Source organism: Gastrolobium bilobum, unplaced genomic scaffold (genome assembly GCF_033153095.1).
Source record: "Gastrolobium bilobum isolate Gb01-03AN ecotype WA unplaced genomic scaffold, APGP_CSIRO_Gbil_v1 utg8085, whole genome shotgun sequence".
NCBI classification, from domain to species: domain Eukaryota; kingdom Viridiplantae; phylum Streptophyta; class Magnoliopsida; order Fabales; family Fabaceae; genus Gastrolobium; species Gastrolobium bilobum.
This window is the reverse complement of record NW_026899665.1, coordinates 647849-675083: the sequence shown is the minus strand read 5'-3', so window position 1 is coordinate 675083 and position 27235 is coordinate 647849. Positions and strand designations below refer to the sequence as shown.

At 33.7% G+C, this 27235-nt stretch overlaps 3 protein-coding genes and 1 non-coding gene across 6 annotated transcripts; 2 read left to right on the top strand and 2 right to left on the bottom strand.

Annotated features, from left to right (window-relative positions):
- The first annotated feature begins 324 nt into the window (after positions 1 to 324).
- Positions 325 to 5031, top strand: LOC133292472 (filament-like plant protein). Its single transcript, XM_061490880.1, has 6 exons — positions 325 to 420; positions 523 to 655; positions 1049 to 1217; positions 1774 to 1975; positions 2611 to 3968; positions 4631 to 5031. Exons 3-6 carry the CDS (start codon positions 1107 to 1109, stop codon positions 4943 to 4945), a joined length of 1986 nt encoding a protein of 661 aa, XP_061346864.1. The 5' UTR covers positions 325 to 420; positions 523 to 655; positions 1049 to 1106; the 3' UTR covers positions 4946 to 5031.
- A 1542-nt stretch (positions 5032 to 6573) lies between these two features.
- On the bottom strand, positions 6574 to 13928 carry LOC133292440 (fatty acid amide hydrolase-like). The gene is made up of 20 exons (XM_061490846.1): positions 13591 to 13928; positions 13136 to 13245; positions 12877 to 12937; positions 12463 to 12650; positions 12095 to 12224; positions 11600 to 11677; positions 11341 to 11488; positions 11137 to 11249; positions 10781 to 10856; positions 10624 to 10695; positions 10488 to 10539; positions 10231 to 10302; positions 10037 to 10117; positions 9708 to 9811; positions 9538 to 9630; positions 9299 to 9367; positions 9152 to 9216; positions 8969 to 9030; positions 8575 to 8670; positions 6574 to 7066 (listed from the first exon to the last, which is right to left on the bottom strand). Exons 1-20 carry the CDS (start codon positions 13688 to 13690, stop codon positions 7004 to 7006), a joined length of 1833 nt encoding a protein of 610 aa, XP_061346830.1. The 5' UTR covers positions 13691 to 13928; the 3' UTR covers positions 6574 to 7003.
- On the top strand, positions 6721 to 6792 carry TRNAQ-UUG (transfer RNA glutamine (anticodon UUG)). The gene has a single exon. It is a non-coding gene; the product is annotated as a tRNA-Gln (tRNA).
- A 7466-nt stretch (positions 13929 to 21394) lies between the features above and the next one.
- Positions 21395 to 27235, bottom strand: LOC133292456 (alternative NAD(P)H-ubiquinone oxidoreductase C1, chloroplastic/mitochondrial). 3 transcript variants are annotated; one of them, XM_061490864.1, is made up of 12 exons: positions 27209 to 27235; positions 26980 to 27040; positions 26586 to 26788; positions 26343 to 26438; positions 25077 to 25143; positions 24808 to 24991; positions 24318 to 24411; positions 23993 to 24205; positions 22375 to 22773; positions 22190 to 22266; positions 21983 to 22086; positions 21395 to 21884 (listed from the first exon to the last, which is right to left on the bottom strand). In XM_061490864.1, the coding sequence occupies exons 2-12, from the start codon at positions 27032 to 27034 to the stop codon at positions 21745 to 21747; spliced, it is 1632 nt and encodes a 543-aa protein (XP_061346848.1). In that variant the 5' UTR covers positions 27035 to 27040; positions 27209 to 27235; the 3' UTR covers positions 21395 to 21744. The 3 variants fall into 3 exon arrangements, 2 of the variants coding, with proteins under 2 accessions (XP_061346848.1, XP_061346847.1); XM_061490863.1 differs by having other exon boundaries at positions 27161 to 27231; XR_009748916.1 differs by lacking the exon at positions 21395 to 21884 and having other exon boundaries at positions 22068 to 22086; positions 22340 to 22773; positions 26980 to 27220.

The following is a 27235-nucleotide window of genomic DNA, read 5'->3' as shown; positions in this document are numbered from 1 at the left end:
AAGGTTTGTAGCGAGATCCTAAGACCAAAGAGCGGGAATAACGCTCTCTTCGTTTGAAAAAAACACACACAGAGACACACTCTGCCTCATTATAATTATTACCACCAAATCTCCGCAAAGTAAACAACACACAACTCAACACGACAGCTCCAGCAAAAAGATAAAACTAGCATTGAACTTTTTTAATGATTTTTTTTTTCTCTCCCCTCACATGGCCCTACCTACGTTACCCTCTCTCTCTCTCTCTCATAATTTCATTTTTTTGTTTTGTTTTGTTTTTGGTCCCAAAGAAACGTGTTGGATAATATTTCTGAATCTTCGCATGATGTTTCTTCAGCTCTGAAATTCCACTTACATTCCTCTCTGATCTTCGGAGCTTGTCTCTTCTCTGCCTCATTCAATTTTCCACCCACTGGGAAGGTACTAATATTTTTCAATTGGGTACTCATCACACTTCTTTTTAAGCAATCTTGTGAGTGAAAACTGAACTGGGTCACTCTCTCTCTGTTCATATTTTTGCAGATATTTTGACACCCACAGGATATGCCTCTTCATTAACCCCTCAATTCTCTGTGTTGAATTCAATGGCGTCAAATTGGGGAGTCCTTGGTAGGTGCCTATCTGTCAGAGGAGTAGTTGGAATTTTGAGTCTAAAGTAATAGCCGCTAGACCTTTCATTTTTCAATGCCTCTTAACAATCCCTCATTTTTTATTTTTTTTTGGTGTTGTGTGATCAGTGACAGTGATCCCTTTCAAGCTTCAATTCAAAGCACTACCCTTTTTGGAAAAGTTAATAATGGAGGTAGATGGGTTGTGCTAGGAAGTGAATTATAAGCAAAGCTTATAACCAACCACCTTCCGTTTTATTTAAAATTTGATTCTGGTTTCAGTCTGATATTTTTTTCCTTTCTTTTTCCTTTTCCTGTGGGGGGTTTTTGCTTGCAGATTTTGCCAGCTATCTTATTAGTGTCATACCAATCGAGTCTTGATTGCGGTGTAGATTCCCAGATCAAGTTCTGAGTTTATGTCTTGTGTAATAATGTTGTAGGTAAAGTCATTGTGAGGGAATAGAGGAGGTGCTTCTTTTGCCTGTGTTGTATTTGTAGATGGACCGAAGGAGTTGGCTATGGCGCAGGAAGTCATCTGAGAAAAGTCCAGGTGAAACGGAAAGTTCTGGGTCAATATCATCTCTTTCAGAAAGATTCTCTGATGATCAGGTAGGAAATGGTGGAGGCATAACAGCGTTTAAATTAACTATGTTTTGCCCCTGGATAGCTCTTATACTTGGTGTAATAGATTATCAGGGTTGTGGCCATTTTCTGAATTGAAAATCATGATCTTTGTTGAAGGAGATGAGGAAGATAGAGGGAGGGATGTGGCTTCAAGACTAGATTAATAAAAAATTGTACAATTTTGAACAGAGAGTATGACCTTATCCAAGGTCTATATCTGGAAACAAGAAAAAGGAGAGGTTATCATGTTACCGACATTGCAAATGCTTAGTTGAGTACTTGAGTCAATAGTACAACAGACTGGAATAATAACTCTCATTGTTCATACTGTAACTTGAGATAGTTTGTAATGTCTAGGCAAGAAGAAAACAATGGTTATTGCTTGGTCTGTAGGTTTCAGGTGGACTTGTTCCTTTTCAAAGCATACAGTATTTCATCATTAATTTAGTTCTATTTAAATGTGAGATCTCTGCATGTTCCAGTAATTGTAAAGTTGGAAAAATAATTTTATGAATCTGATTTTCCCCCCCATGTTGTAAAGGTATATCCAACCCAAGCTACTCTATCACCAGAAGTCACGTCTAAGGCTGCACCAAATGAAGAAGTTGGTACACCCAAAGAAAATGAAGAAGTTACTGACGTGAAGACTCTTACAGACAAATTAACAGCTGCTCTGCGAAATATTAGTGCCAAAGAAGACCTGGTAAAGCAGCATTCCAAAGTTGCTGAAGAAGCTGTTACAGGTATTTACTGTTTGGCCCTTTTCATGTATGTCACTGGAAGTAGTGCTACCTCAAATACATGTTATCACAAAGAAATGTGAAAACCCCAAAAAGTGATAACTTTTAGGAGATCACAAAGGGAAATTCATGGGGAAGAGATTCTTGATTTTTTTAAATAATGATTTGGGCACTTTTTTTTGACCATATATTAAAATCATTGATTCTTCATGCTGTACACTTATTACGTCTCTTAAAGATTTTTTTCATCAACGTGCATCTTGTATATCAATAATTTTTCCTTGGTTTGGTAGATGAGTTATCAAATGAGAAACTATCTATCCTTTGCATCTGCGATTGACTTTATTGTTTTATACTTCTTAAAGGGCTGACTATTTTGCAGCTTTTGAAAGATGATATCTAATATTAAAGCTAAACTTGTCTATACATGATCCATGGGTTAAGCTCATATTAGGACTGCCTAGTAAGATGTGCTTTATCTGCTTGTCCATGGAGCCATGACTATCATAATCTTCTGCTTTAATGAACAATTGGGAAGTACATCCAAAATTCTTTGAAAATATATGTGTTTTGCCAGAAAAACCTACGCTAGTTAATTGACTAGAAGTCTTTTATATTGGCTTTTCATTTTATTTAAGGCTGGGAGAGGGCTGAAAACGAAGTTTTGTCTTTAAAACAACAACTTGATGCTGCAAGGCAGAAGAACTCAATTCTTGAAGATCGAGTTAGTCATCTTGATGGGGCACTAAAAGAGTGTATGAGGCAACTTCGGCAAGCTAGAGAAGCACAAGAGCAAAAGATCCATGAGGCTATTGCGAATAATTCTCATGACTGGGAATCCAAAAGATCTGAGCTTGAGGGGAAAGTTGCTGAGCTTGAGGCTCAACTTCAAACAGCTAAAGCAGATGCTGCAGCATCAATTCATACTGATCTTCACCAGAGACTTGAGGCTGTGGAGAAAGAAAATTCAGGTCTTAAACTTGAGCTACAATCTCGACTTGAGGAACTAGAATTCAGGATCGTTGAGAGGGATTTGAGTACCCAAGTTGCTGAAACAGCAAGCAAGCAACATTTGGAGAGTGTCAAGAAGGTTGCTAAGCTTGAAGCTGAATGCCGTAGACTGAAAGCCATGACTCGTAAAACATTTTCCGTTAATGATCATAGGTCTTTGACTGCATCTTCAGTTTATGTTGAGTCCTTCACAGATAGCATGTCAGATAGCGGAGAGAGGCTACTGGCAGTTGAAAGTGATATGCGTAAATTAGATGGCTGGGGGATGAATGAATGTGAGCCAAGCCATTCTGATTCATGGTCATCTGCTTTAGTTACAGAACTTGATCAATTTAAGAATGAAAAGGCTATTGAGAAAAATCATATGGTCCCTTCAACTGAGATCAATCTCATGGATGACTTCCTTGAGATGGAAAAGCTTGCTGCATTGGCAGATACAGAAAGTGGAAGCAATTTTGTTGGGGCAGGAGTAGCATCAGATCAATCTAAAGTTGTTCAGGGTACAATGAAAGCTGAAGTGGAAGCTATGATTCAAAAGAATGCTGAATTGGAAAAGAAGCTAGAGAAAATGGAGGCAGATAAACTTGAGGTTGAGATGGGTTTAACTGAGTGCCAAATGCAGCTTGAGACATCACAGAGTCGGATAAGGGAAGCAGAGTTGAAGGTAGCAGAGCTTCAAACTCAGTTAACACTTGCAAACAAATCAAATCAAGAAGCACATGAAGAACTAAAAGCAACTAAAACAAAGGTGGACATAGCTGAGTCAAAGCTCAAACTCACTCAAACCGAGGTAGAAGAACTGATTTCAAAAATCCGTTTATTGGAGGAAGAGATTCAGAAGGAGCAAGCTTTGTCTGTGGAGAATTTGATCAAGTGCGGGAAGTTGGAGGATGAGCTTTCGAGAATGAAGCAAGAAGCTCAAGTTAAGCAAGAAACCGAGATATTGCATAAAGAAGGTGTTAATCACGATTTGAAATTAAAACAGGTCAGTTTGCTAACACTTATTAGGAACTCTTTGTATTTTAAGCCCTCTTTAGTGATTTTGTATTGTAGAAACACGCTAGCTAACCTTCTGGTATTTATTTTTTATGATGAAAATTGTCCAGTGCAATATGCATAAACTCGATTCTTTTAATATTTTTTTGTTTGTTTGGTGGAACAATTTCCATGTGTGTGTGTATAGTGAAACCTTATATTCATGGTCTAGCAACAAATCTTTTAGTTGTTCTTGACTTAGTCCAATAACTTCTTAGCTTCCCGAGTCCAAACTAATATTTACTAGCATGACTTGTTGATCATACTTTGCCTGTTTAAATAGAGATAATGATACTAGCATGTTTCTCACATATCTGCCCATTTTAACCAAGGCTTTGCAAGTCCATTTCCTTCGTGTTGAAGTTTATATATCAAATATAAATGTAATTATATATTATATTTGTGAGCATTTGAAGCTAAATATTTGTTGGAAATGCAATTAGTGCCTAAATCTACTCACCCCACTAGTTCGAAATAAAGGTGATGTTGATGTTATTGTTGCATTTGATGCCTAAATTGCTAAATACCAGTTATAGTTGTTGATTAAATGTCTTGCATTAACCTTTTTGTTCTTGTCTTCTCATATAAAGAGCTTGGCATCTTCTATTGCAGGAGAAGGAACTTGCATTGGCGGGTAGTAGATTCGCTGAGTGCCAGAAAACCATTGCATCTCTTGGACAGCAATTAAAGTCCCTTGCAGCCTTTGAAGACTTCCTACTTGATCCTATGGAGGAGTTAACTTGTGAAGTGACACCAGGTCCCCAAAACGTTGGTGAAAAATTACATCATAGTGATTTGTGTTTGCCCAAAAGAGAATCTGAGTCACCCATTTCGTTAAACTCATCTATTATCCATGAGAAAAGACGTAATGGCTTTGGTAAGTTTATCCCTAGAAGCAAGAGTGTAAGCAGGAAAGGAAGTCACTGAAAATTATGTGAAAGGGAAGTGGATAAAAGATAAGGCTGTGTTGTAAATTTGGTTTATTCATTCTTATCTCCTGGATTCAATCTCTATGAATCCAAAGTAATGTATTTACATAAATAGAACTGCATGAAGATGTGTAAAATTGTTTAAAGCAAAAATAGTAATACATAAAGTCCAAATTTTGATACGTTTACTTCTGTCTCGTGCTATTCAACAATAAGACAATTGCTATCCTATATTCAAGGGGAAATTATTTGTACCTTTTTAGGATAAAATTACAACTTTCAACGCCAGTACTCATCTCCTAGATCACTTTATGTTAATCAGTTATGAAAAAAAAACCTAAATAAATAAATAAATAAAACTTGTGTTGTAAGGAGCAAAATAAAAAATAAAAATAAAAGTGGGGTGAGTTAGCTGGTAAAAAAAAATTAGTTTATCCTTTATAACATAGAATTAATCAACTCACATTCACTTGGGAACTATTTGTATTTAATTGTTAGTGCATTGTGGAAAGGAAAACTTGAAAATAATAGTGGTAAGGAGTTTGCATGAGGTGATAAGTTTAAACTTCAGTGTTATTATTGAATAAAAAAACATAAAAACAGAAGGAAATAAAGAGCGTTAAATCAGAAACACAAGCCAAACCATGATGCTACTACGTCCTACTCCTACTCGTACTCGTTCCCCACACACGTGAGTGATGAGCTGCGTATCACTAAAACTAGCTGTGTGTATCATGTTGGACAGAACATCCACGAGCCCGATGGACCACTATATAGGGACTCAGCAACTTGGGTCACTCTTATTGATAATTTAAATTACAAGTCAATGATTTTCACATTGAAAATAAATTGACTAAAGTTATGACAATATAAATGAAAAGTTTTGTATACATAAATCTATGCTATGCTATATTAAGGGTTTTTTTTTTTTTTTTTTTTGTATATTTGGTTCGTATTTATTAAATGAGAAGGCTCCTTCCAATTGTTGGTTGCCGCTGAGATGCAAAGAGGCGTTTGATAAAGAAAAAATATTTTTATTTTGCAGGAATATACTGAAAAAGTGACTTTGTCAAAATTATTATCAAAAAAATATTTGATAAGCCAAAAAATATTAGAAATGTTGGTTCAAAATTTTTGATTGGTTGATTGTATGAGTCATGAGATTATGGGGTAATTTTACAAAATTAATCTTAATTTTTGTTAAAAACTTTTCCAAGTTGCGTTGGCTGATTAATGGCTCAGAAATTGATGCTGCTGCTACTCACGTTTGCACACTGTTGGTTCTGCTCAGAGCGGGTTTTTGCTCTAATTCTAAGAAAAGCTTCAAGCGTTTTGCTGCCCCACCATCCCCGTGGTTTTTTTAGCAAATATTCTCATCGGGTGAGAATCCAAAAATACCACCCATCCCCGTGGTATTTTTACCTAGGATTTTGCTTCACAAATTAAAAACGTGGATAAGTAAGATTTTTAATAGCAGTTTGTGGGATTTTAAAATTTATCTTTCTATCAAACACCCCCAATGGAAATGATTTTTTGACATAAATATGTGCTAGAAAAGTAGTAAAAAAATAAAAATCATAATAAAGAGCAATTATTTTGTCACGCATTTTAAGATGCATCGTAGTTATTAAGTTTTTTGGGTTGTTAAAATATTGTGTATCTGCACATCAACCGAGATCAATTGGAGGAGTATGATTATGTGCAACATACATCATTTTCTCAAACGAAAGAAATAACATTTAACTATCAAATCTCCCACTCACTATCAACTGAGGTTCTATGGTGTAGTGGTTAGCACTCTGGACTTTGAATCCAGCGACCTGGGTTCGACTCCCGGTAGGACCTCTTGATAAATTATTTTTTGCAAAAACAGATATTGGCTTGTCTCGCTTAACTTTCCATCAAGTGATTAAGTTGTCTTAACAAACAAAAAGAGAAACTGACAAAGACAAATGAATAAAAGGACACAACATGGTTCTGCTTTTGCTTGAAAAGACATGCTCCTGCTAGGGTATAGTGTATGCTTCCATCTTCCTTCTGATATATCCATGTCTGTTTAATCTTTTCTTAGCATATCATAAAAAATCTCTGGCTTTCTGTATTCTGACAAGCAGATGGCCTGAGATCATAACAGCACCAGGATGTTAGTACTTAAGTTCACTAAATAGAACAGTATAAAACTGCATTTTATTGAGCTTGGATCACCTTTAAGAAATATATATATATATATATATATATATATATATATATATTAGTTATACATACTATCATTTTCCCTTACTATTTTTTACTACCAATTTTGTTACTGTCAGATCAAAATCAAATCAACCCTTACAAAATAACATAAGTGAGAACCATTGAGTTGATTTTGATCCGACAATAACAAAGTTGGTAGTAAGAAATAGTAAGAGAAAATGTTAGCAAGTATAATCATCCTGGGTTCGTTTTTTATACTGTCAATGTATATAACTTATTTACATTGAGCCCAAAACGACATTGTTTTGAGGCAGAAATCAAAGTATTTTTGTAATTATAATTTATTTCAAGGTTATAATAGTCTTTTTCATTATGATTTTTTATTTTTTTTCAACCCAAAAAGACGTCATTTTGGGAGCGAATATAGATAACTTACCATATTTACCGTAGAAACATTAAAGCCTATATATATATATATGGGCTTATCATTTCTGCAACCGTCGTAGATAACACTCTCTACAGCTGACACAGAAAAGTGGGCCCCACGACGACAAGGATCTGGTGCCGTATCCTAGGATCCGCACGCGGATCCTGGCTAGCTGTAGGTGCAGTGGCTGCAGAAATTATTTTGCCTATATATATATATATATATATATATATATATATAGGCAAAATGATTTCTGCAGCTGCTGTACCTACAGCAAGCAAGGATCCGCGTCCGAATCCTAGGATACGGCAACGGATCCTGAAAAAAACTCAGGATCCGTTGCCGTATCCTAGGATCCGAACGCGGATCCTTGCTGCTGTAGGTACAGCAGCTGCAGAAATGTTAAGCCCTATATATATATATATATATATATATATATATATATATATATATAGGGCTTATCATTTCTGCAGCTGCCGTAGATAACACTCTCTACAGCTGACACAGAAAAGTGGACCCAACGGCGTTTTAAAAAAAAAAAAAAGGATCTGGTGCCGTATCCTAGGATCCGCACGCGGATCCTGTCTAGAAATCATTTTGCTTATATAGGGTAAAGCTACCGTAACATAATCTAAACAATTTTTCCTACTCAAACAAAAATGCATGTGGGTCCCATACATGTAATAAAAACAAAAAATAAAAAATGTTGGTGCGGAAACCAATGGGTCAATAGGTAAAAAAAATTATATCATGTTACATAATACTAGTTTTCCCCATATATATATATATATGTATGAAAAAATATTATCTATTACCTTTTTAACTAAATCTGACCAGTAAGACATATTTATAACCATAAAACTATTCTTTTTTTCTTTCTATTCAGATATTGTCTACTAATGTGACAAGATAGAAAATACAATTTTCAATGTCTTAACATGGTCACATATGCTACGTAGTAGTGGTTACACTCGTAGTTATAAAGCAAGTAATTATTTAATAACCTGCATTGCAAATGCCAAGTGGATCAGTGTTGCTTCAGCCCAAGGCCTTCCTATAAACTGAAGACCAATAGGCAATCCCAATTTATCGTATCCAACCTGTGATGAAGGATGATAAAGCTATCATTGAATCTGAGTTCTTAAAAATTAACTATAAGGATGAAACTAACATTTATGTAGTAACTATGTAAAAGGAAAATGGGTTATGTTTATCTCATTTTACATGAGATAAACATCTCTCCTACACACACAAAAAGGAGTTGGGTCCCACCACTTTTTTTTTCTCTCTCATCTTACATGTGGGTCCCACTTATACCTTTATTTCTACGACATGAGGTATTTCTTTTCCTACAACATAAGAAAAATATATCCCAAGGAAAATATAATATAATCATACCGCAACAGTCACAGCGGGAAGTCCAAGGAAGTTTCCTGATATGGAATACCGAACAAGTGCAGCTGAAAAGGTGGCAAAAGGGATCAGATTTTGATAAACATTCGGGTATTTATGCTACCAACATCTTCAAAAGTAACATGAAGAGTACTTCAGTGTCACTACAAGTATGAATTTCATCTATACCTCCGTTGATATAGTCTAGTTCACCAGTCTTAAGGGCATCATCTTGAATCGGGTATGCAGTTACACTGCTTATAAACATTAGGCATATGTTACCTAAGAGAAAATTGCTACAAGGCATTCTGTTAAGTTTGAGAAAATGGGACAAACCCTATTGTTGGTGACACAATGACATCTGCTTCAGCAAATATTTTCTTGTGAAATTGCAACTGGCGATTCCTGTTCATAATTTAACAAACTTGCATCAGTTTAAAGTTCTACAATATGATTATAGTCAAACACAAACTGCTTCATATGTGGCTTCATTTTATTGAGTTTAACTTTCATTACCTGTATTTCTCAACCTAATTTTTCATGTTACTAATAAAGAAAACTAGTTCATAATTTACCTAATTTTCTGAGCTTTAATATACTCCTTGCTGCTGAAAGAACCATAGATGTTAAGTGCTACCCTTGCATCCCATCCTAATTCTGCAAAATGTCTTTGGTAATAATTTTGTAATGTCAGCAATCATAGAAGGCAATAAAGGAAGAAAGTCAAGAGTTTAAGATGACATACTTTTTTTCTCCAAAAGAATCAAGCGCAGTGGAACACTCTGATCCAATTGTTACGTAATGTGCCAGGCGCATCATTTCTATTTCTGGTAGAGTGACTTCTATGGTCTTGTATGTTTAAAATAAAGTTGGCAGGTTCGTAAGTAATCACTATGCTGTTTTTCAATGAAGGGTTAAGTAATTGTATTAAAAGCTCTTGGGGATTTTCTGTTTTTAAAAATTGTTGCTTCTTCCAAATTCACATCAAATATTCAAACCGCCTAATATTTGTTAAGCATGATAATAAAGTCAACATTTCAAAGCTTTTGTTTTTATGGTTAAATTTTGCAGTACCTTCCAACCATAATGATCCTGAAGTTTGCTCAAAGCATTGGAGCAGCATATTCTTACATCATCACTGGAATCATCAAACCACTAATGGATTGAATTAGTGGTTAAAGGACATAAATGATGTTAGAACAACCTACTTTTTCAATTTGTGGGAATGAATAATCAATATATTCAAGGCAGGGAAACGTGTTTCTAACCTTCCCATATTTTGCCAATTTGATGTCAGTGATGGACCTTGTCAAGGGCAGCAGTGGAAGATTTATCTTGGTCTAAGGTATTACATAAAATATTTTCAGAAGTTTGAAGAGATAGTTAAATTCAGACCAGTTTGTTGAACTTGGTGTAAATGTAATCACAATCATCAGCAATGTTATATTTGAAACATTGAAACAAGTCAACTATGAAATTAATCAGTGATTAAAATCATTTAGAATTTGAAAAAGCAAGTTCTTACAAGTATACTAGAGGGCTTATGGGATGGAATTTCACCACTGATAGCTGCATAACTATAAATAGTGAAATATTAGAAGCTGTAAAACTTATATTAAAACTTCCTTGAAGAAAAAATATCATAGAAAAAAGGTACTAACGCGATCAATGCATCCTCAACAGTTCCTGCTAGTATTCCAACCATCCCAACTGTCCAGTTCAGAGGAAGAACTCTGAATGTAGCAGAAGATCATTATTCTAAATCATTACAATCCTCCTAGTATATTTAAACATGACAAAACATAATTGAATACCAACCCAGAATGAGGTACACGATCAAAAGTTGGCTTCAAACCAACCACACCACAAAGAGCTGCAGGCATCCTCACAGAGCCTGAAATGGCATGCAAATAAAATATTAATTCACCAGCTTTTGTTTTCTCTATGTAAATTGTAGAATGAAATTTCATTCACCTACTGATATAGACTTATCTAGTAAGTTCATATCACTTTGGCTTAAACATAAATATCATAGTAATGTTTCTCTCAGGAATACATAGTGTAATTTGCAAAAATTTGTAAAAAAAATTTGTAAACCGATCCTTCCCCACGTTTATAAGCAATAATGAATGATAAGTTCATTGACCTTTCATCTGCTAATATAAATAAAATACCTCCCCCATCAACACCAAGGGCAATAGGGCACAACCCTGCAGACACCACAGCAGCAGATCCACTAGAAGAACCTCCTGCAATCTTATTGATACCGTATGGGTTTCTAGTAGCCCTACAAAAGTAAATTCATTAAGGTATAGTTCAGAAGACACCAAAGATGTGGCATAATGTGAATATAAGTTGTATAACACATGGTTTCATACCCGTAATGTGGATTGATACCACTAGTTCCAGCCCCAAGTTCATGCATATTAGTCTTCCCAACAAGTATGGCACCACATAACCTTAAACGCTTAACGCAGCAAGCATCATCTATACAAGGTCTTTGTTTGTGCAGCCACTTTGTACCTCCTAGAGGACACCATTTTTAGATGCTTACGTGAATAATGAAATAAGCAGCTAAAACATTTGAAATTTGAATACACTGACACGTTAGTGAAAAGAATAACACATTGCCACTACCTGTAGTCGGATATGGCAAACAATCTATTTCATCCTTGATAGCAACAGGAACTCCGTCTAGCACAGAGATAGGTTCCCCTACAAAAACAAAATGCACCAATTGAGTATCTAAAGAGGGTTGAGTACACATCAACATAAGTATATGATTGAGAAGAAAGCTTGAAGATGCACAAGCAATCAAAGCCACAAAATTATTACTAACACATTGCAAAAAATGATATTGCAATTTCTGTATTACTTCCATTGGTAAATTATTCCTTTTTAGAGCTCCAAGTTTAGAAAATAATATTCCTCAAACTTACACAATGAGCACTTATAAGTTAAAACTTTGAGTAGTTTAAAAAGATAAGTTGCATACATCTTACTTTTGGATTCTAATAGCAAATGAAAACTACTCACACGTGAGTTTCAATAACACTATTAGATAGTATCATCTAAAGATCCAAGGGTTAAGTCTTATCATTTTGAGTTGACACTTGAATTGCTATAAAGCACCTTTCTGATACCGAAGAGTTGATTCATTTGCTTGTCTTAGTATCTCATCAGCATTGTAGTTAATAAAGAATCCCATTTGGAGTGGAAGCTTTGATGATTCACCAACAGCAGCTATAAATCGCTCTGCAACCTATGCAAATCAAGAAGAAAGCTAATGAACGGAAAAGTGCATCAGAATTAATAGCAACTAGAAATATGAAGGGCTTGTGGCTGTAACAATCACACAGATATCAAAGAACAAAATGACCTTGTAAAAGCAAGCTTTTTAATGTAAAATTTTGAAGAATAAAACTTTATGCGAGCTGGATTTGATGAGTTAACACAATAGGACGAGGACATGTTAAAATAATATCTAAGAGATGAAATACCATGCGTGGTGTTATATCTCCTGAGTTGTAGGCTCTGGAATAGTCCATTATTGTCCAGCGACAGAAAGAAGAATTTGTTCCATTAAGTGCTTTTTCTGAAGATGTAGGTAAGCAATCTATTGCAAGTTGAACTTGCTCTGGTGGAGTTAAAGCAGAATCTAAGGATTTAACTTCTTGTTCTTTGTGGTCTACAAGTATAAACTGAAATCAGCGATCCACTTTGTATTAAGGATATTCTGAATTATGAGCAAAATTTTTCAACGTATGAACAATAAGCTATTTTAGTTTATTCAAAGATAAATACACATCCAACACAAAATGATTAGAATAACATCCATGTCCATAATATCATGTAACAAATCTCTCACTTTTGTACATCATCTGGTGGAAAAAACCTAGTGAAAAACAACAAACCTTCAAAATGATGTAAGGGAACATAGAGGGGTGACTCTTCTAACTCTGCATTTGTAACAAGCTGCAAGAAAAAAAAAAATTACTGAGAATTGGGAAAAGAGAAATGCTGCTTAAAGTTATATCCGCATGTCCAGTCTCTCAAGCATGAACTTAAAGAAGTAGTAGAAAGTGTTATTATAAAATGAGGATGAAATTCTTCTTCAATTGGAATAAAATTTCATGAAAATGGAAAGCAATGGACTATGAACCAAGAGCATACCTTATGGATAAGATTGTTTCCCTTCAATATATACAATAGCAAAGCTCCAAATATTGGAGACTCCAAGAACCAAGTGAAAATCTTGACCAATATTCCAGTCATGCGGGGAGCTATAATTGAAATTTTGATGATAATTAACCATTAAGACTTACAAATAAAAGATTCTGATACAAATATTGAATTCTAAACTTGACAAATCAATTCAAAACTGCAGACAACATATTCATTGTGAACTAACACACAGCATATTCATAACCTTCTATGATTCTAAAACTCCTCTGCATCCGGCCAGAGAGTTGTAAATATTACAATCAACAAAGTGAACCATATGAAGCTTTCCATTAAAAAAAAAAAAAAAAAAATCATACCAAGAAAATGAAAACAATTCCATGTCATACCAAAATCAGGATAAATAGAACAAGCAGCAAGAAATGGTAATAAATGACATTAAGAACCTTTCACATTGGCTTGTAGATAGAATTCACTGCTATCAGGGCCTAAATTGACATCTTTAACGGGCCTGTAAACCATACCCTTACTTTTGAACAAACCCATTAATCTAAAAAAGTTGCTCTTTGGAAGATGAACAGCAAAATGGAGAGAGCATGGGGTTATCAACAAAATACATTACATATTATAGGAGTAGTAGGCGGAGACTGCAAGAGGAACAAAACTGTAATTGTCATGTTGATGGATAGGGTCTGGTATGACAACTAGAAAACAAGTCATTTTCATTGACAGGTTATGAGAGAAAAACAAAGAACTCAAACATAATATTCCTTATCATGCTTATATAGTCAGATTCTAGAATGGTTTTTTTATTTCTTTTGACAGTGTAGCTTTGGCTGCATGCTGAAAATGTCTCCAATTCATTAGCATACTACTACTGGCTCTTTCTAGTGTCTTCAGCTATAAGGTTCTTCTTGTTTCTAATCTTTTTTATTTTATTGTTTCTTGTCGTTGCAGGATTACTGTAGATTACTTTATTATATCAATTGTTTGTATGTGCCATGTGGTGGACCAATGGAAAAAGATTGTTGAATATGATGTTTGTTTTTATTTTTGCAATTTGCAATTCTTATGAGCCAGCCATAACAGGAAACAATTCTTGGTTTGGTGGAATTGCATTAAACAACATTGATGAAACATGGGGGCTATAGTTTCCTGCGGAGTGAGTGGTTACTACTTACTATAGGTATATTATTGTACATTTTTAACATTCTAGTTGATATTATATTGCAATGGACAAGTAGCTAGTGCAACTTAAGGGGACAGTGAGTTGTGACGCTCTTCCTTATATAAATACTTCTGCAGACCTTTTTTTTTTTTTTTTTTTGTATAAGTTGAATAAATCAATAACAAATATATTATCAACTTTACATTAAATACTCACATGAATTTTGTATTATGTAATAATATATTTATTGTTAATTGATTTAGTTTCAATCTTAGCTAAATATTTTCTACGCAAAGCTTTCAGAGGTTAACTGTAATAAAGTAGGGTTTTATATTTGTTATGTTACATAACATAACTCTACTTTCCTACACACACAACAAAGAAGTGGGGTCCACATATTTTTTTCTCTCTTTCATCATTTCACTTTCTCTCTCTTTTGTTGTGTGTGTAGGAAAATAAAGTTATGTTATATAACATAACAAACATAAAACTCAATAAAAGTATATCCGTAGATAATAAATTCGGCCATTTAATATCTGCCATAATATTCGTGCAAAAGTTTTAACGTAGTACTTGAAAAGTATCAATGGAATACTTTTCTCATATACTGTATCCCTAAAATAGGCTCTTTGACTAAATAGCTCCCTGACCTTGTATCAATTTGATAATTGATTCTGATATATTATGAAGGAAAAATATTTTTTTATGTTGATCAGAATTTAATTCTTATGTTATGATTTTTTGATTTACGTGTAAATTTTTTTTTCTCTTTTTCTGTTTAATAAATATGAGGTCCACTACTAGTTGAGTCACAGATGAGAATTCAATTATCATGCAATGTGAAAAAATCAAATCTCAAAAAAAATCTCTATAAAGATACAGAGTTCATAGGAATGAAAATCAAGAAAAGGGAGATGTTTGATTATAATGTGATAGGTTGTTGGAAGATTTTTAGCTAAAAAAACACAATAATGATGGGATAAAGAGAGATAATGGAGCTAATAAGATGAGGCTAAAATTATATTTTTTAAAAAGTTGTATAATCTTCTAGTTTTTATTTTTTCAAAAGCAACTAACCATTGGCTAAAAAAAGTAACATTTTTTTAAAAAAAAATTGAATTATGATTTTTTAAAAAAATTGTTATCCTTTACATCTAAAATTTCTTAAAAGGATTTTTTTAAAAGTAATTTATTTAGGAAAAAAAAACAGCCCATCCAAGTAACACTTACTCGGAAGAGTGACCATTTTGTCATATTTGGCAAAAAAATTTACCAGACTGCCATGCCAACAGTAAATTTTGTCAAAATGTCACGCTGCACCCTTAGCCGTCGTTGAAGAAGTCTGAAAATATAACTAATTCACATTATCTTATCTTAACTCTTAATAATTTTCAGACTTCTTCAACGACGGCTAAGGGTGCAGTGTGATATTTTGGCAAAATTTACTGTTGACGTGACAATCTGATAAATTTTTTTTGTCAAGTGTGGCAAAATGGTCACTCTTCCCACTTACTCATCCAAACAACGTGATTCGATCTAAGTCCGGCACACACCACGCCTTGTCAAGGCAATATATTGGCGAGAGTTAGAAAAATTTATAAGGGGACAAAATTACAACGTGTATTATTCATGACTATTTATATCACAAAAAATAAAAATATCTTTTTTTTTTTTTTTTTGATAACAATAAAAATATCTTTCACAAGTAAAGAGTTGTACAAAATTAGAAGGAGACAATTACTGTTTATATAACACAAAATTAAAATAGCACTTATAATTAAAGATTTATAAGAATTTAAAAAAAAATTATCCTTCGCCTTAATCCCTCGTTCACTTCACCACGTGAACTCGTGAAGTGATGGGAAATATTTTTAGAGGTGACAATATGGGTTGGCTCGTTATCAACCCGATAAAAATGAGACGAGATGAGTTGCCCCGCCATTGAATATGGATTGAAAAAATGAACCACTTCATTTTATGGTGGGTTGGCAGGTCAACTTGCCCCGCCCTTGCTTGAACCCGTTTTGATCCATTTTTAAGTGGGGTAGATTGAAAACCTCAACCCAACCTGTCCCGTTTTGGCGGGTTGACCTACCAGACCAAATCCATATTGCTACCTTTAAATATTTTAGAGGGCTCTTTCATCAAACAGGGGTTTTTACTCTTTTAATTTTTCTATCTGGTATTCGATTCCCAATATTTATCAACGAGAGTCGTTTAGTATGGGGGGATGAGTCCCGCACCCTCCCCTCTTTGAACTAAGGCATTTTTTTTTCAAGTAAGTGTCACGACCCCTTGGGGAACTCACACGGAATCCCAGCCTTTCACTCATTCCTCATTCCGCTTCATTCATTAAAATACTAAACACTACTTATTAACCACTAAATATTAAAAATTCAAAGAGTGAAGTTGGAGTAAAAATATCACTCTTTCTAATTTTGTTATAGTAAAGGTAGTAATAAACGAGGAATAATTTTGTTATCGTGAAAATAGTAATAAACGGGGAATATTTACTATACATCTAAATAGTAATTTTCTAATTTTGCAATAATTTTATAATTACTATTTTTACTACATAGTAATAATTTTGTTGCAGTAAAAATATGTTGATTGATATTTAGAATTTATTTTAAATTAATGAGTTAGTGAATTGTTGTTATAATTTTTTTAATTAATTCTTTTTTTATCCTAATATTGGCGTGTGTAATTAATAATAGGGATTTGAACTTTTTATGTCACACAAGAAGTTAAACTTCTGCAGCTGACCCCAAGAATTGTGAGGTCCATCATCAATTTTTTTTTTAAAATAAAAATAAAATGTTGCACACTGATCAATACCTTAGTATCTGGAGAATACACTTTTGCTTGCAATTGATTGACAAGTGTATTCCCCTTAATAATATGTAGAGATTTTACATAATATTTAGTAGTTAATGAGTAGTGTTTAATATTTTAATAAAGGGGTTTATATTCATCATGACACATGATACAAACATTTTTCCTACACATACAATATTTTGAGGGACTCGCATTTTTTGAAGCAAAAAAAAAAAAAAACTAAGGCACGGAAAACGAATCTCTATAACATGACACGGTCACTTTTCCTACAACATAACTTTTATAAAATCCAATTTTTTTTACCTAAAAACTTTCATCTATAAAATCACATATTTGTGATAAAGAGCGAAAAATTTTGAGTTCTCACAGCAGCCGCCAGCCGGGTCATCTCATGAAAAACAATTGAGAGAAATAAAAAAAAAAATCCAGTCACCTTAAACTCTACGCAATAATGGCATTAAAACATTATTACTGTTTCTAGGGGTGTCAATATAGGTTTTGACACGTGGATCGACCCGCGACACGACACGAAAAATCGTATTCGGGTTGACCCGTAAAAAAATTCGTGTCGTGTTCGTGTTTATGAATTCGTGTTCGTGTCGACCCGTATTTTTTTTTAATTATTTTTTTAAATTTTTTTTATTTTCGATATATTTTTTAAATTTTTTTTATCAATTACCGTTTTGACCCCTATTTTGCGTGTTATTCATGTCGTGTCGTGTCAACCCTCAAAAAATTCGTGTCGTGTCAGTGTTGAAGATTTTGACACGAATAAAAATTCGTATCATGTTCGTGTTGATGTATTCGTGTCGTGTCGAATTCGTGTCGTGTCAACCCGTTTTGACACCCCTAACTGTTTCCATATTAAGTGACTGCACTATCTTATATAATAGAAGGGTTTTATAAGTGTTATGTTGTAGGAAAAATGATTGTGTTATGTTATAGAGATTCGTTTTGCGTGCCATAGTTTTTCTTTTTTCTTCAAAACATGCGGGTCCCACAAAATGTTGTGTGTGTAGGAAACTTTGTGTGATCATGTTAAATGATAAATACAAACCCCATAATAGAAATATACCAAAATCATGGTTCTACTAATTGAAATATTGCATTACATATTATTGTTTGTGGATCTTGTTATTGAGTGGCCTCAAATCACATTATCCAAATTTTACATTTGCATAAACCCTAGATATTATGTTTTAAAAAAATTTCACATGTCCTTTTTAGTAATTTTGTATATAAAAAGTGTTTTTTTATTTTAACATACAAAACACTTTTTTATATTAAAATAATTTTTAGATTATACATCCAAATGCAAAATAACTTTATCTTTTAAAAAAAGTTCTTTAAAAAAATGCATAATTTTTTTTTTCAAAAGCCTATCCAAACAGGCCCTAAGGGTGAATAGAAAAAGTTGCACGATATGATTTGCTGATAAATGTTCAATCCAACACTTATATTGAAATTGAGGTCATAGGTTCATTTCCCTAGGATAACACTTCCATGCAATATTATTAAACTCATTTTGGTCATTGACTCGGTGGAGGGACTGGGTCACTAGCTCAACCAATGAGTTACTAGTTGAACTGTATGACCGATAAGTATATGTAATTCTATAATTTATATTAAAAAAACTATAAACATACTCAAATGCTTGTGAATAATGATATCAGTTTCAAATATTCTAATATGAAAAAGTAATAAATCACATAATATTATCTAACGAACAAAAAAATACATAATACTTGACTTGTCTTCAAACATTTAACATCTACCACAAGTGAAATCCAGATGAAATCTTGACGATTCATTAATTTATCATGTTAATTATACTTTTATCTTATTTTATAAACTTCTTAAATTAAAAAAAAAAAAACTAAAATGATCTTCTTATATTTATAAGCATTTTATTGAAAAAAAAATTATGAACCGAGCTGGATAATCGGTTGAACCAGTTGGGTTACCGATTTTCACCAAAATTGACTGGATTTCACTTGTTTGCACCGGTTCCATTGCTTGGCTGATCCGTTATTTCACCTAGACCGATTATATGACCGGTTTACCGGTTCCTGAATTGACCCTATCAGATCGTTTGGGTTTGTGAACACTGCTTCAACGGCTTATAATTTACAATTTAAAATATTTTTTTAATTTAAATAAGCAATTTTATATTTAATATATATAAAAATAGCACACTAAATAGTCGGGTTGGGAGAAACTTACTTCCCAACGCATTTAAAAAAAAAAAAAAGAGTATAGAGAAATACAAATTAAAATGGAAAATTTAAAAAAAAAGAAAAAGAAAAGGTAGGTATTTTAGAAAATAAAAATAAATTTTTCTCTAATAGGCAACTGATCATATGCTAGAAAGCGGTTTTGGTAAGATTTACACATGCAAGCCTCCAAGTTAGGGGAGAAATTAAACCAGGTCAATATGTATTTGATAATGATTGCAAAGCTGCCCCTTTTTCTGCAGTGGGTACACCGCTTTCCTCATGAAAAGATCTCGAATATTATGCTTTATTGCCTGTCATGCATGCAATTAATCTGAGTTCCCTCGGACTCAAGCTAGGGGTATGAGGTATCCTCATCTTTACGTAATATGGGTAACTAACCTTACAACGACTACATGCAGTTGAGAAAAAAATGCTAATCAAATAATAAGGAAAAAAAATAAAAAGCTTAGAGTAAATTTTCATAAAGTTAACGAAGGGAAAGAAAACATAGTGATAACTTGTGCTTCATAGATTGGAATTAATCAAATGAAAAGTCCGAGTTACGTACAAGACGCGAAACTTAGACATTTGTTTAGATGAAAACAAAATTGTAAAGTCATTTTTCACCATATAGAATGCAAGAAGATCTTGCAGTATCGCTATATTAATTCGTCCTTTCATTTTCCCCATGTTGTATTGCTTTTTTTTACTTGTGTGGATGGATTTACTATACATCCTTCTTAATAAAAATAAGAAGGAAATAAATTGTATTATTATTACGTCTTTCTAGATTGGTAAGCATGTGACTTGTGCCAACTGCATATTAGGCGAAAGTCAGTATACTATATGTCATATGATATGACTCTGACTTTATTACGTGTGTTTCCTCCAGAAGAACCTTTCCATTAAGCCAATAGTACTAGTTCTCCCAGTGGTTGAATTCAACAGCAATAATAAGAAAGATTCGTTTCATTTTGAAAAGAAATCCAACTAAACTCGGGTACCTGAAATTCAATGGTATATTTAATATCCGCAATTCCGCGCATCCTACGGAACAGAAAATCTCCTTTGTTTTCTGAAAGAAAAAAAATGATATATTATACTTAGGAAATGTTATCTTATTATAAGATAACATTTCCTAATTCTTATTACTATTTTTTCTTCCAATTCTTATTATCAATTTTGTTATTATTAAATTAAAATTAAATCAATGGTTATAAAATAATATCAAGTGAGAGTCATTAATTATATATTACCAACTTTATTATCATAAGATCAAAATTAAATCAATAATCATAAAATAAATTCAAATGAGAATTGTTGATTTAATTTTGATTCAACAATATAGTAAATATAACCTCCGCATTTCAAAAATTAATGATCTTTTCAGCACTACGTATAAAGCTTGAGGTCACATTCAAAGATATGTATATTATTTTTTTTTAATTTCTCCACGGTTAAGCTGTTGTTCAAAAATATGTATTTTAACAATAGTTTAAATAATCTTAAATACTTTTGGTTCTACAAAAAATAAATAAACCTGCCATCGTTATTTATTTATCAGTTACATCAAATTAATCTTTTATAATAATATTAATACCACCAATTAAAGGATATTAAAGTTGGAAAACATTTTCTAAGAGAATTGTTTTCTCCTATTAATAATCCTTTGATTTTCACGCAATATTTTCTTTTCTTTGTTTTACAATAGATGTGGACCCCATACAAAAAAAATACATCTATTATATTGTAAGGATCAATTTAATTTATTGTCATTTCAAACATCATGTGATGTTATTGACAAAACGTCACATTCATATATATAAAAGATGAATTTGATATATTTAATAATTAACATAAGATGAATGTAATACCATATATTTTTAAAGGACCAAAAATAGACATTTTTACTCTTAAAATTATTACATCTGTGCTTAAAACTAAATTTCGAAACCTCCAAAAAAAAAAAAAAAAAACTAAATTTCGAGAAGATAAATTGATAAAAATAAAACTTTTAATTAAGCCGCTTATGACTATTATAAGGAAACTAATAAACATGCATTCATTAATAGTTTGAGAGATGATGATGGGGCTCCATATTCTCAGATATCTGTTTCTAGAAAAGCCCAATGCCACAATATTAGCAAAATCCATAATAAATACTGATAACCATGGGTGCGGATTGAAATTGAACAACACAAATATTTCCAATTTTTTGATTAATAATCGATGCACTGGATCTTGTATTTTAGAGTTGAATCATGATACCCATCTTATATCCTCCGTGATTCAGGAACAAAGCCATGGCTGATAAACTCCGTAGTCTCTCTCTACAGAAAAATGTTAGCCATGATGCTTTATGCATGAATCTGAATGAGCTATGATCCCGAAAGGACTCTGGATAAGGTACTTTGTAGCGATGACACTGAATCAATAGCAGATTTTGTAAGCCAGCTGATCCCCACTTTAAGCCTATGTTCATCTGTCGGTAACCTGATCAAATAAGCTATCTTCCTCGCTGCAAAAATAGAAAAGTTCAAACCTGTTTTTCTTCTTTTCTTTTTCTTTTAGTATAGATAACGAGCATAATGAAGAGGAGCCCAGAGACCAACTTACCAGTATGACCAATAGGACCTTCTAAGGTTAGCCCCTCAACAAAACTCGGAGAAATGGCAGCATCATTTCTTCCCAGGGTCATCATCTCACCTAGATTCTGAAACCTGGCAGCCAGATTAGGACGAAACATCGTGTTAGGAGCGTGTAGATTACAGAATAATTAAACAGTTTTATTTGCAAATAATAATCTTCTCAATGAAATAATACCTAAATGGCAAAAGCGGACGCCCATTGATTGCAGCCCACAGATTCCAACCAGTAAAGTCAGCTTGCTGAAAAGCAACCTGCAAGGTAAAGGAAAACAGTCAGCAAACAAAGATGATGATATCCTCAAAATTTATATATACGTCGTAGTACCATCACATAGGCTATCTATCAAGCAGGAGTTACACCTGTGCAGTGGCTGGAAGGATCCTTCCATTTGAATCCCTTAATGCAGAAGAGTCACCAAGAGCAAATATCCGTGGGTGACCCTTAACACGAAGAGTTTCATCTGTTTCAGCTTGTCCCCGGGCATTAAGTGGAATTACAAATGGTGCATCAGAAGGTTCCAGCTGAGGAAGAGGAGGTTTGGATCCAACAGTCCACAGTACCAGATCTGCTTCAATGATTTTACTTTGCACTTCCCTTTCAGCAGGTTGCAGCTCCAATATATATTTCTCAAAATCATGTACTACAAGGCAATTTTCATCTACCCCTGTCAGGGTATCTGAAGACTCCAATTCACTGACCCTCCGAATACAGCGGACAAAATAGCCCAATAAAAGTTCGACCTTCCTGGATGAAAGAACCTATCATCCATAACATAATGCTTCCTTTCAGAAACCATAAGCATTACTTGCAATAACATTGGTAACAGAATTTGAGGACTTAAATTGAATGGTGTGTGAACACTACAACTGCCATAGTTGAGTAGTTGCGTGCTGGAGAAGCTTTAAGATTGAAAGCAGGACTTCAAGTAAATGGTTTAAGAAGTATTCCATTTTTCAATTTCATTTTGTAGCATTCAATTGTGGCTAATGCTCATATGGTTTCAAAGGTTTAAATTATTCAGAAATCTATTTAAAATGGGTGTTAGAGTGATAGTTAGAGAATAGGAGTTATTGAAATTACTACGAAGGAAATTTTGTAATTTCAAATTACTCAGAATTTCTTTCTTCAGAATATTTTAGGGAAAAATTAGGTTAAATTACAATGTAGGTCCCTATACTTTTTGCAAAAATTCATATAGGTCTGTATGGTTTAAAATTTGTGATTGAGTACCTATAATTAAGAAAAATAATTGGATCCCCATAGTGCTAAACAGTATGATAGAATTGGGGACAAATTAAAAAAATTAAAAACTATAAAGACCCAATTAAAAATTTCAAATTACAGGGATCTATTTGAATTCTTAAAAATTATGGGGGGCCTACAAAGTAATTAATAAAAAAACTATCAAGTTCTTCTAAGAAGATCAAACATGTTTTCTTACTCATCACCTATCTTATCAAGAAATTATTTTGAATCTTAACAATCTAAGTCCAACTAGAAATAGAAGCAACAAGACCTTAGTCCAGCTGACAGAAGGATAGAACTTTAAAATTCGACAAACATAATATAAGCAAGAATCATCTTGCCTTATACATAATCTTGGTTGCATTAAAGCAAGGATCATCTCGCCTTTGTATATAATCGGGTTACATTTCTTCAACCCAAACGATGAACAATCACATTTCAATTTAAGCATTTATATTTAAAGTCACTAGACAATTTAAATTTTATTTAACATCTCCCAAAATGGTTATACATAAAGCTCTAAACATCTGACTTTCCTCCATTAAATTTTATTCACATGAAATAGTATAGAATAAAATTTTAAAAAGCGGCATATCTCATTGCCTTGCACTAGAAGGAATACAAAGTCAACATCTCAGTGGACCATCACCTAATTGCATATGCCTTTCCAAGTTGTACCCAACAGATATTCAAGTTCCAATAAGCATATAATTTAAACTCTAAACAACTTACTTTTAGTGCAGCTTCCCTATTGCCAGGTGGGGCATTTGGGCAAATTGTTGTTGCAACATTAATTGCTCTCACAATCCCTCTATTCTGTAATCGCTCTGCTACAGTTGCAGCTAACTCAACTCCGGAGTACCCACACCCAACAACAGCAACACTAATCTGGAAGTCCTTACCAAAGGTCTTTCTCTCTAATGTTGTTAACTTATTGTTAACTTTCTGCCACAATAAACCAGAATGTAAAATCAATGAAGTATAAAATTTGCAAGATAAAGATTGAACTACTAGTCCCAATATATTTGATAATTGATTGACCCTATCATTCACTCACAAGTGCATCCTCTAGTGTTGAGAAAGGAATTGCAAATTCAGCCGCCCCTGGTACAACATCCAGTTTAGCTTCAGCTCCCAATGCAAGAACCAGCCTGGCTGTCCAGCGCAAAGAAATGAAAAAAGTTCAAATCAACGGACACAATGTAATTCCAAGTAAAATAACACTACCAATGTACTTCTTTTGACAATAAATGATTTCATTTTCCTTTTAAAGATGATTTAGGCACACAAAGGAACATTTCAGTATACTAAATATTATGACCTTGCCCATACATCCTAATTAGCATTTCGAAGCATAAACTTGAGCATGGTAACAAGAAAATAACAGATATAATACATGACTAGCAGGCCACCCATCGTTTACAAATTGAAGAAAATAGGTTAATATGCAGAACAAAAAACCAGAGAAAAATACATCATCTTAAGCAGTATATAAAACAAAATTGTTGCCAGGATACACTGAGATACTTATATAGTGTAGATAATACCAGTCATATTCAATAAGAAGGCCACTTTCAAGATGAACAGTGCCTCCACAACTAGATGCTTTGGATCCATTCATTCCCCAATGATCAGAGGGATGCAAGAACTTTACTCTGTCTTTGAAAAACTGTACACTAGTGTTTGCCAGCAAATCTGAGAAACGGGGAGCTATTTCCCATTCATCCACTTCTGTATGTCATAATGTAATTCTGCTGAATCATCTTTGAAATAAAGAAGAAAACTGCAGTAGTTTCTTAGGTATAATGCTGCAAACCTCCAGTGAGAAGCTCATACAACATTGGCTTGAAAACAAAACGTTCAGACTGGTCGACAAGAGCAATCTGTTCCATATCCAATAAAGAAAATTTTCTTATCAAAACATCTCCAAGTAAACAAAATGTACAGAAAACAATTAAGTCACAGGACAAGGATATAAGACATCATAATGATAGTTGTATAAACACTTTGCAAGAAGAACAAAATAATTTCCGATCAGAACAGCCATTTACAAATGTTAAGGTACTGCTGTAATTCCTTTTCTCTTTAAATCCATTAGTGAATGTACTTAGACATCCTTCATCCAAGAAAAGGCTCCGAAATTCCTTCTACCGTGGCTTTTGCATCAACTTCCATTGAATTGAAAGGACATAATTTGGGGTTATCCTGAGCTAAGAAATGTAAAGGCACGCACTATAACTTAGCAGCTTTAGGCTAAGAAATACAATAACTGAACATAAGGGAGGCAACTTTAGCAAGTGTAAGACAATAAATGAGTAGTTAATAAGTCAAAATACCAGTGATTTATAATGGACATAAAGCTGAACATAAGGGAGGTAACTTTAGCAAGTGTAAGACAAGAAATGAGTAGTTAATAAGTCAAAATAACAGTGATTTATAGTGGACTTATCTTTTAGTGTTATCGTTGGTTCACGAAAATTAGAAGCATAGTTTATGTTATAACTGTAGTAAGTTGGTGGGAGATGATAAACAGAGAAATGTAAGGAAAAACTGCAGCAGGGGTATTGTTAAGGGTGGCTACATGGTTGACTAGACAATTATCACAGATAGAACTGCATGGTGAGATGAATCTATGCATCAATTAGTAGAGTAAAGGATTAATTTTCAACAAGAAATCTTAATTTTATTATGTCATTGTCCTTGACATGTAAACATAATGCAAAAAGGCAACATTCATTCAAATGTGGGAAATGCATTTGGTTAGCACATTAAGTAAGTCTCATATGAAGGATCAAGCAATCTGTCCAACAAATGACTTGAGCAAGAAACTGTCAAAATGATATGCAAAAGTTGAATAAAAAGAGGGGGGGGAAAATCGTGATTACATGCATTTTACACGTCCATTGCATTAAAACATAAATAAATAAACAAGTACAGAGACAGACAATATGAACACAAGCAATCGCCAAGAGTTTCAATGCCTATCAAACCAAGAGACATTAATGCTCTAAGAAACTTGCTATTTGACATGAAAATTGACATGAAACATCACAAGGGAGTTTAATATTGAATGACAACTTACCTGTGGTTTCTTATCGTCAGGCCACTCGAGTGACTCCAACCTTAAAGCAGTATATAAACCACCAAATCCACCGCCTAATATGCAAACCCTAGGCTTCTGCAAGCAAGGAGATAAGTTCTTGTTAATTTTATACATGTTATTTCAAACATAAACCGGGAATGCAAGTTTCCCCAGCCAAATCACAAATGAAGGCAAACTCTATACAAATCCGATACCGGAAGAGAAAAAGCAACGTTTAGAAACCTTGTTATCAGACCACACGAAATTCGCGGGTGCTTTTTCGGTTTCAGATATCTCGGCCCCAACACCTCCATTGCCGCCATTTTCCCCCGAAGCAAGAAACCGCAATTGCAACCGTTTCCGAGGAGAATTTGCGACCAAGGATGAATTGGTTCCCCTGCTTCTCCAACAACTCGGAAATAGCGTGCTCCATTGCTTCGCGCGGCCTGAAACCGCCAAAAAAAATTGCTGATGCGACGGCAGCGAATGGATAGTAATTATTAAATGAGGAAAAACCACAAAGAATTTCCGTCACTTTTTTCACAGATTCCAAACAAGGAGTGTATGTGAGTCAGATGATAAATAAATATCATAAAAACAAGCAGATAGAAGAAGAAGAAGAATAGAGAGAGCATACGGTGAGACGCCACGACGGTGGCGGTGGCTGATGCAGTTAAAGCAATGTGCGACATTCTGATCTGAGGGGAAAAAAAAAACAGATTGAACTAAATTCAAAATTGAGTCACTGTAATTAAATTAGGGTTGATTTTGTACGCCGAAGGAAGCAGAAACAGAGATAGAGCATGAAGGAAACAAACACTAGAGAATAGAGTCAGCGAAGGTAAGTGTTGGTTGCAAGTTGCAACCTATATGGCTGTTCTGCTTCCACGCTT

Excerpts from the sequence above, each read along its gene's own strand:
- LOC133292472 (XM_061490880.1), top strand. The coding sequence starts at position 1,107 with ATGGACCGAAGGAGTTGGCTATGGCGCAGGAAGTCATCTGAGAAAAGT. Across the intron at positions 1,218-1,773 it reads AAAGATTCTCTGATGATCAG|GTATATCCAACCCAAGCTAC; the intron begins GTAGGAAATGGT and ends CATGTTGTAAAG. Across the intron at positions 1,976-2,610 it reads TGCTGAAGAAGCTGTTACAG|GCTGGGAGAGGGCTGAAAAC; the intron begins GTATTTACTGTT and ends ATTTTATTTAAG.
- LOC133292440 (XM_061490846.1), bottom strand. The coding sequence starts at position 13,690 with ATGGGTTTGTTCAAAAGTAAGGGTATGGTTTACAGGCCCGTTAAAGAT. Across the intron at positions 12,651-12,876 it reads TCCCTTACATCATTTTGAAG|ACCACAAAGAACAAGAAGTT; the intron begins GTTTGTTGTTTT and ends TTATACTTGTAG. Across the intron at positions 10,118-10,230 it reads AATTGGCAAAATATGGGAAG|TGGTTTGATGATTCCAGTGA; the intron begins GTTAGAAACACG and ends TCAATCCATTAG.
- LOC133292456 (XM_061490864.1), bottom strand. The coding sequence starts at position 27,034 with ATGTCGCACATTGCTTTAACTGCATCAGCCACCGCCACCGTCGTGGCG. Across the intron at positions 22,774-23,992 it reads ATAGGGAAGCTGCACTAAAA|GTTCTTTCATCCAGGAAGGT; the intron begins GTAAGTTGTTTA and ends TATGGATGATAG. Across the intron at positions 22,267-22,374 it reads TCCTTCCAGCCACTGCACAG|GTTGCTTTTCAGCAAGCTGA; the intron begins GTGTAACTCCTG and ends TTTACCTTGCAG.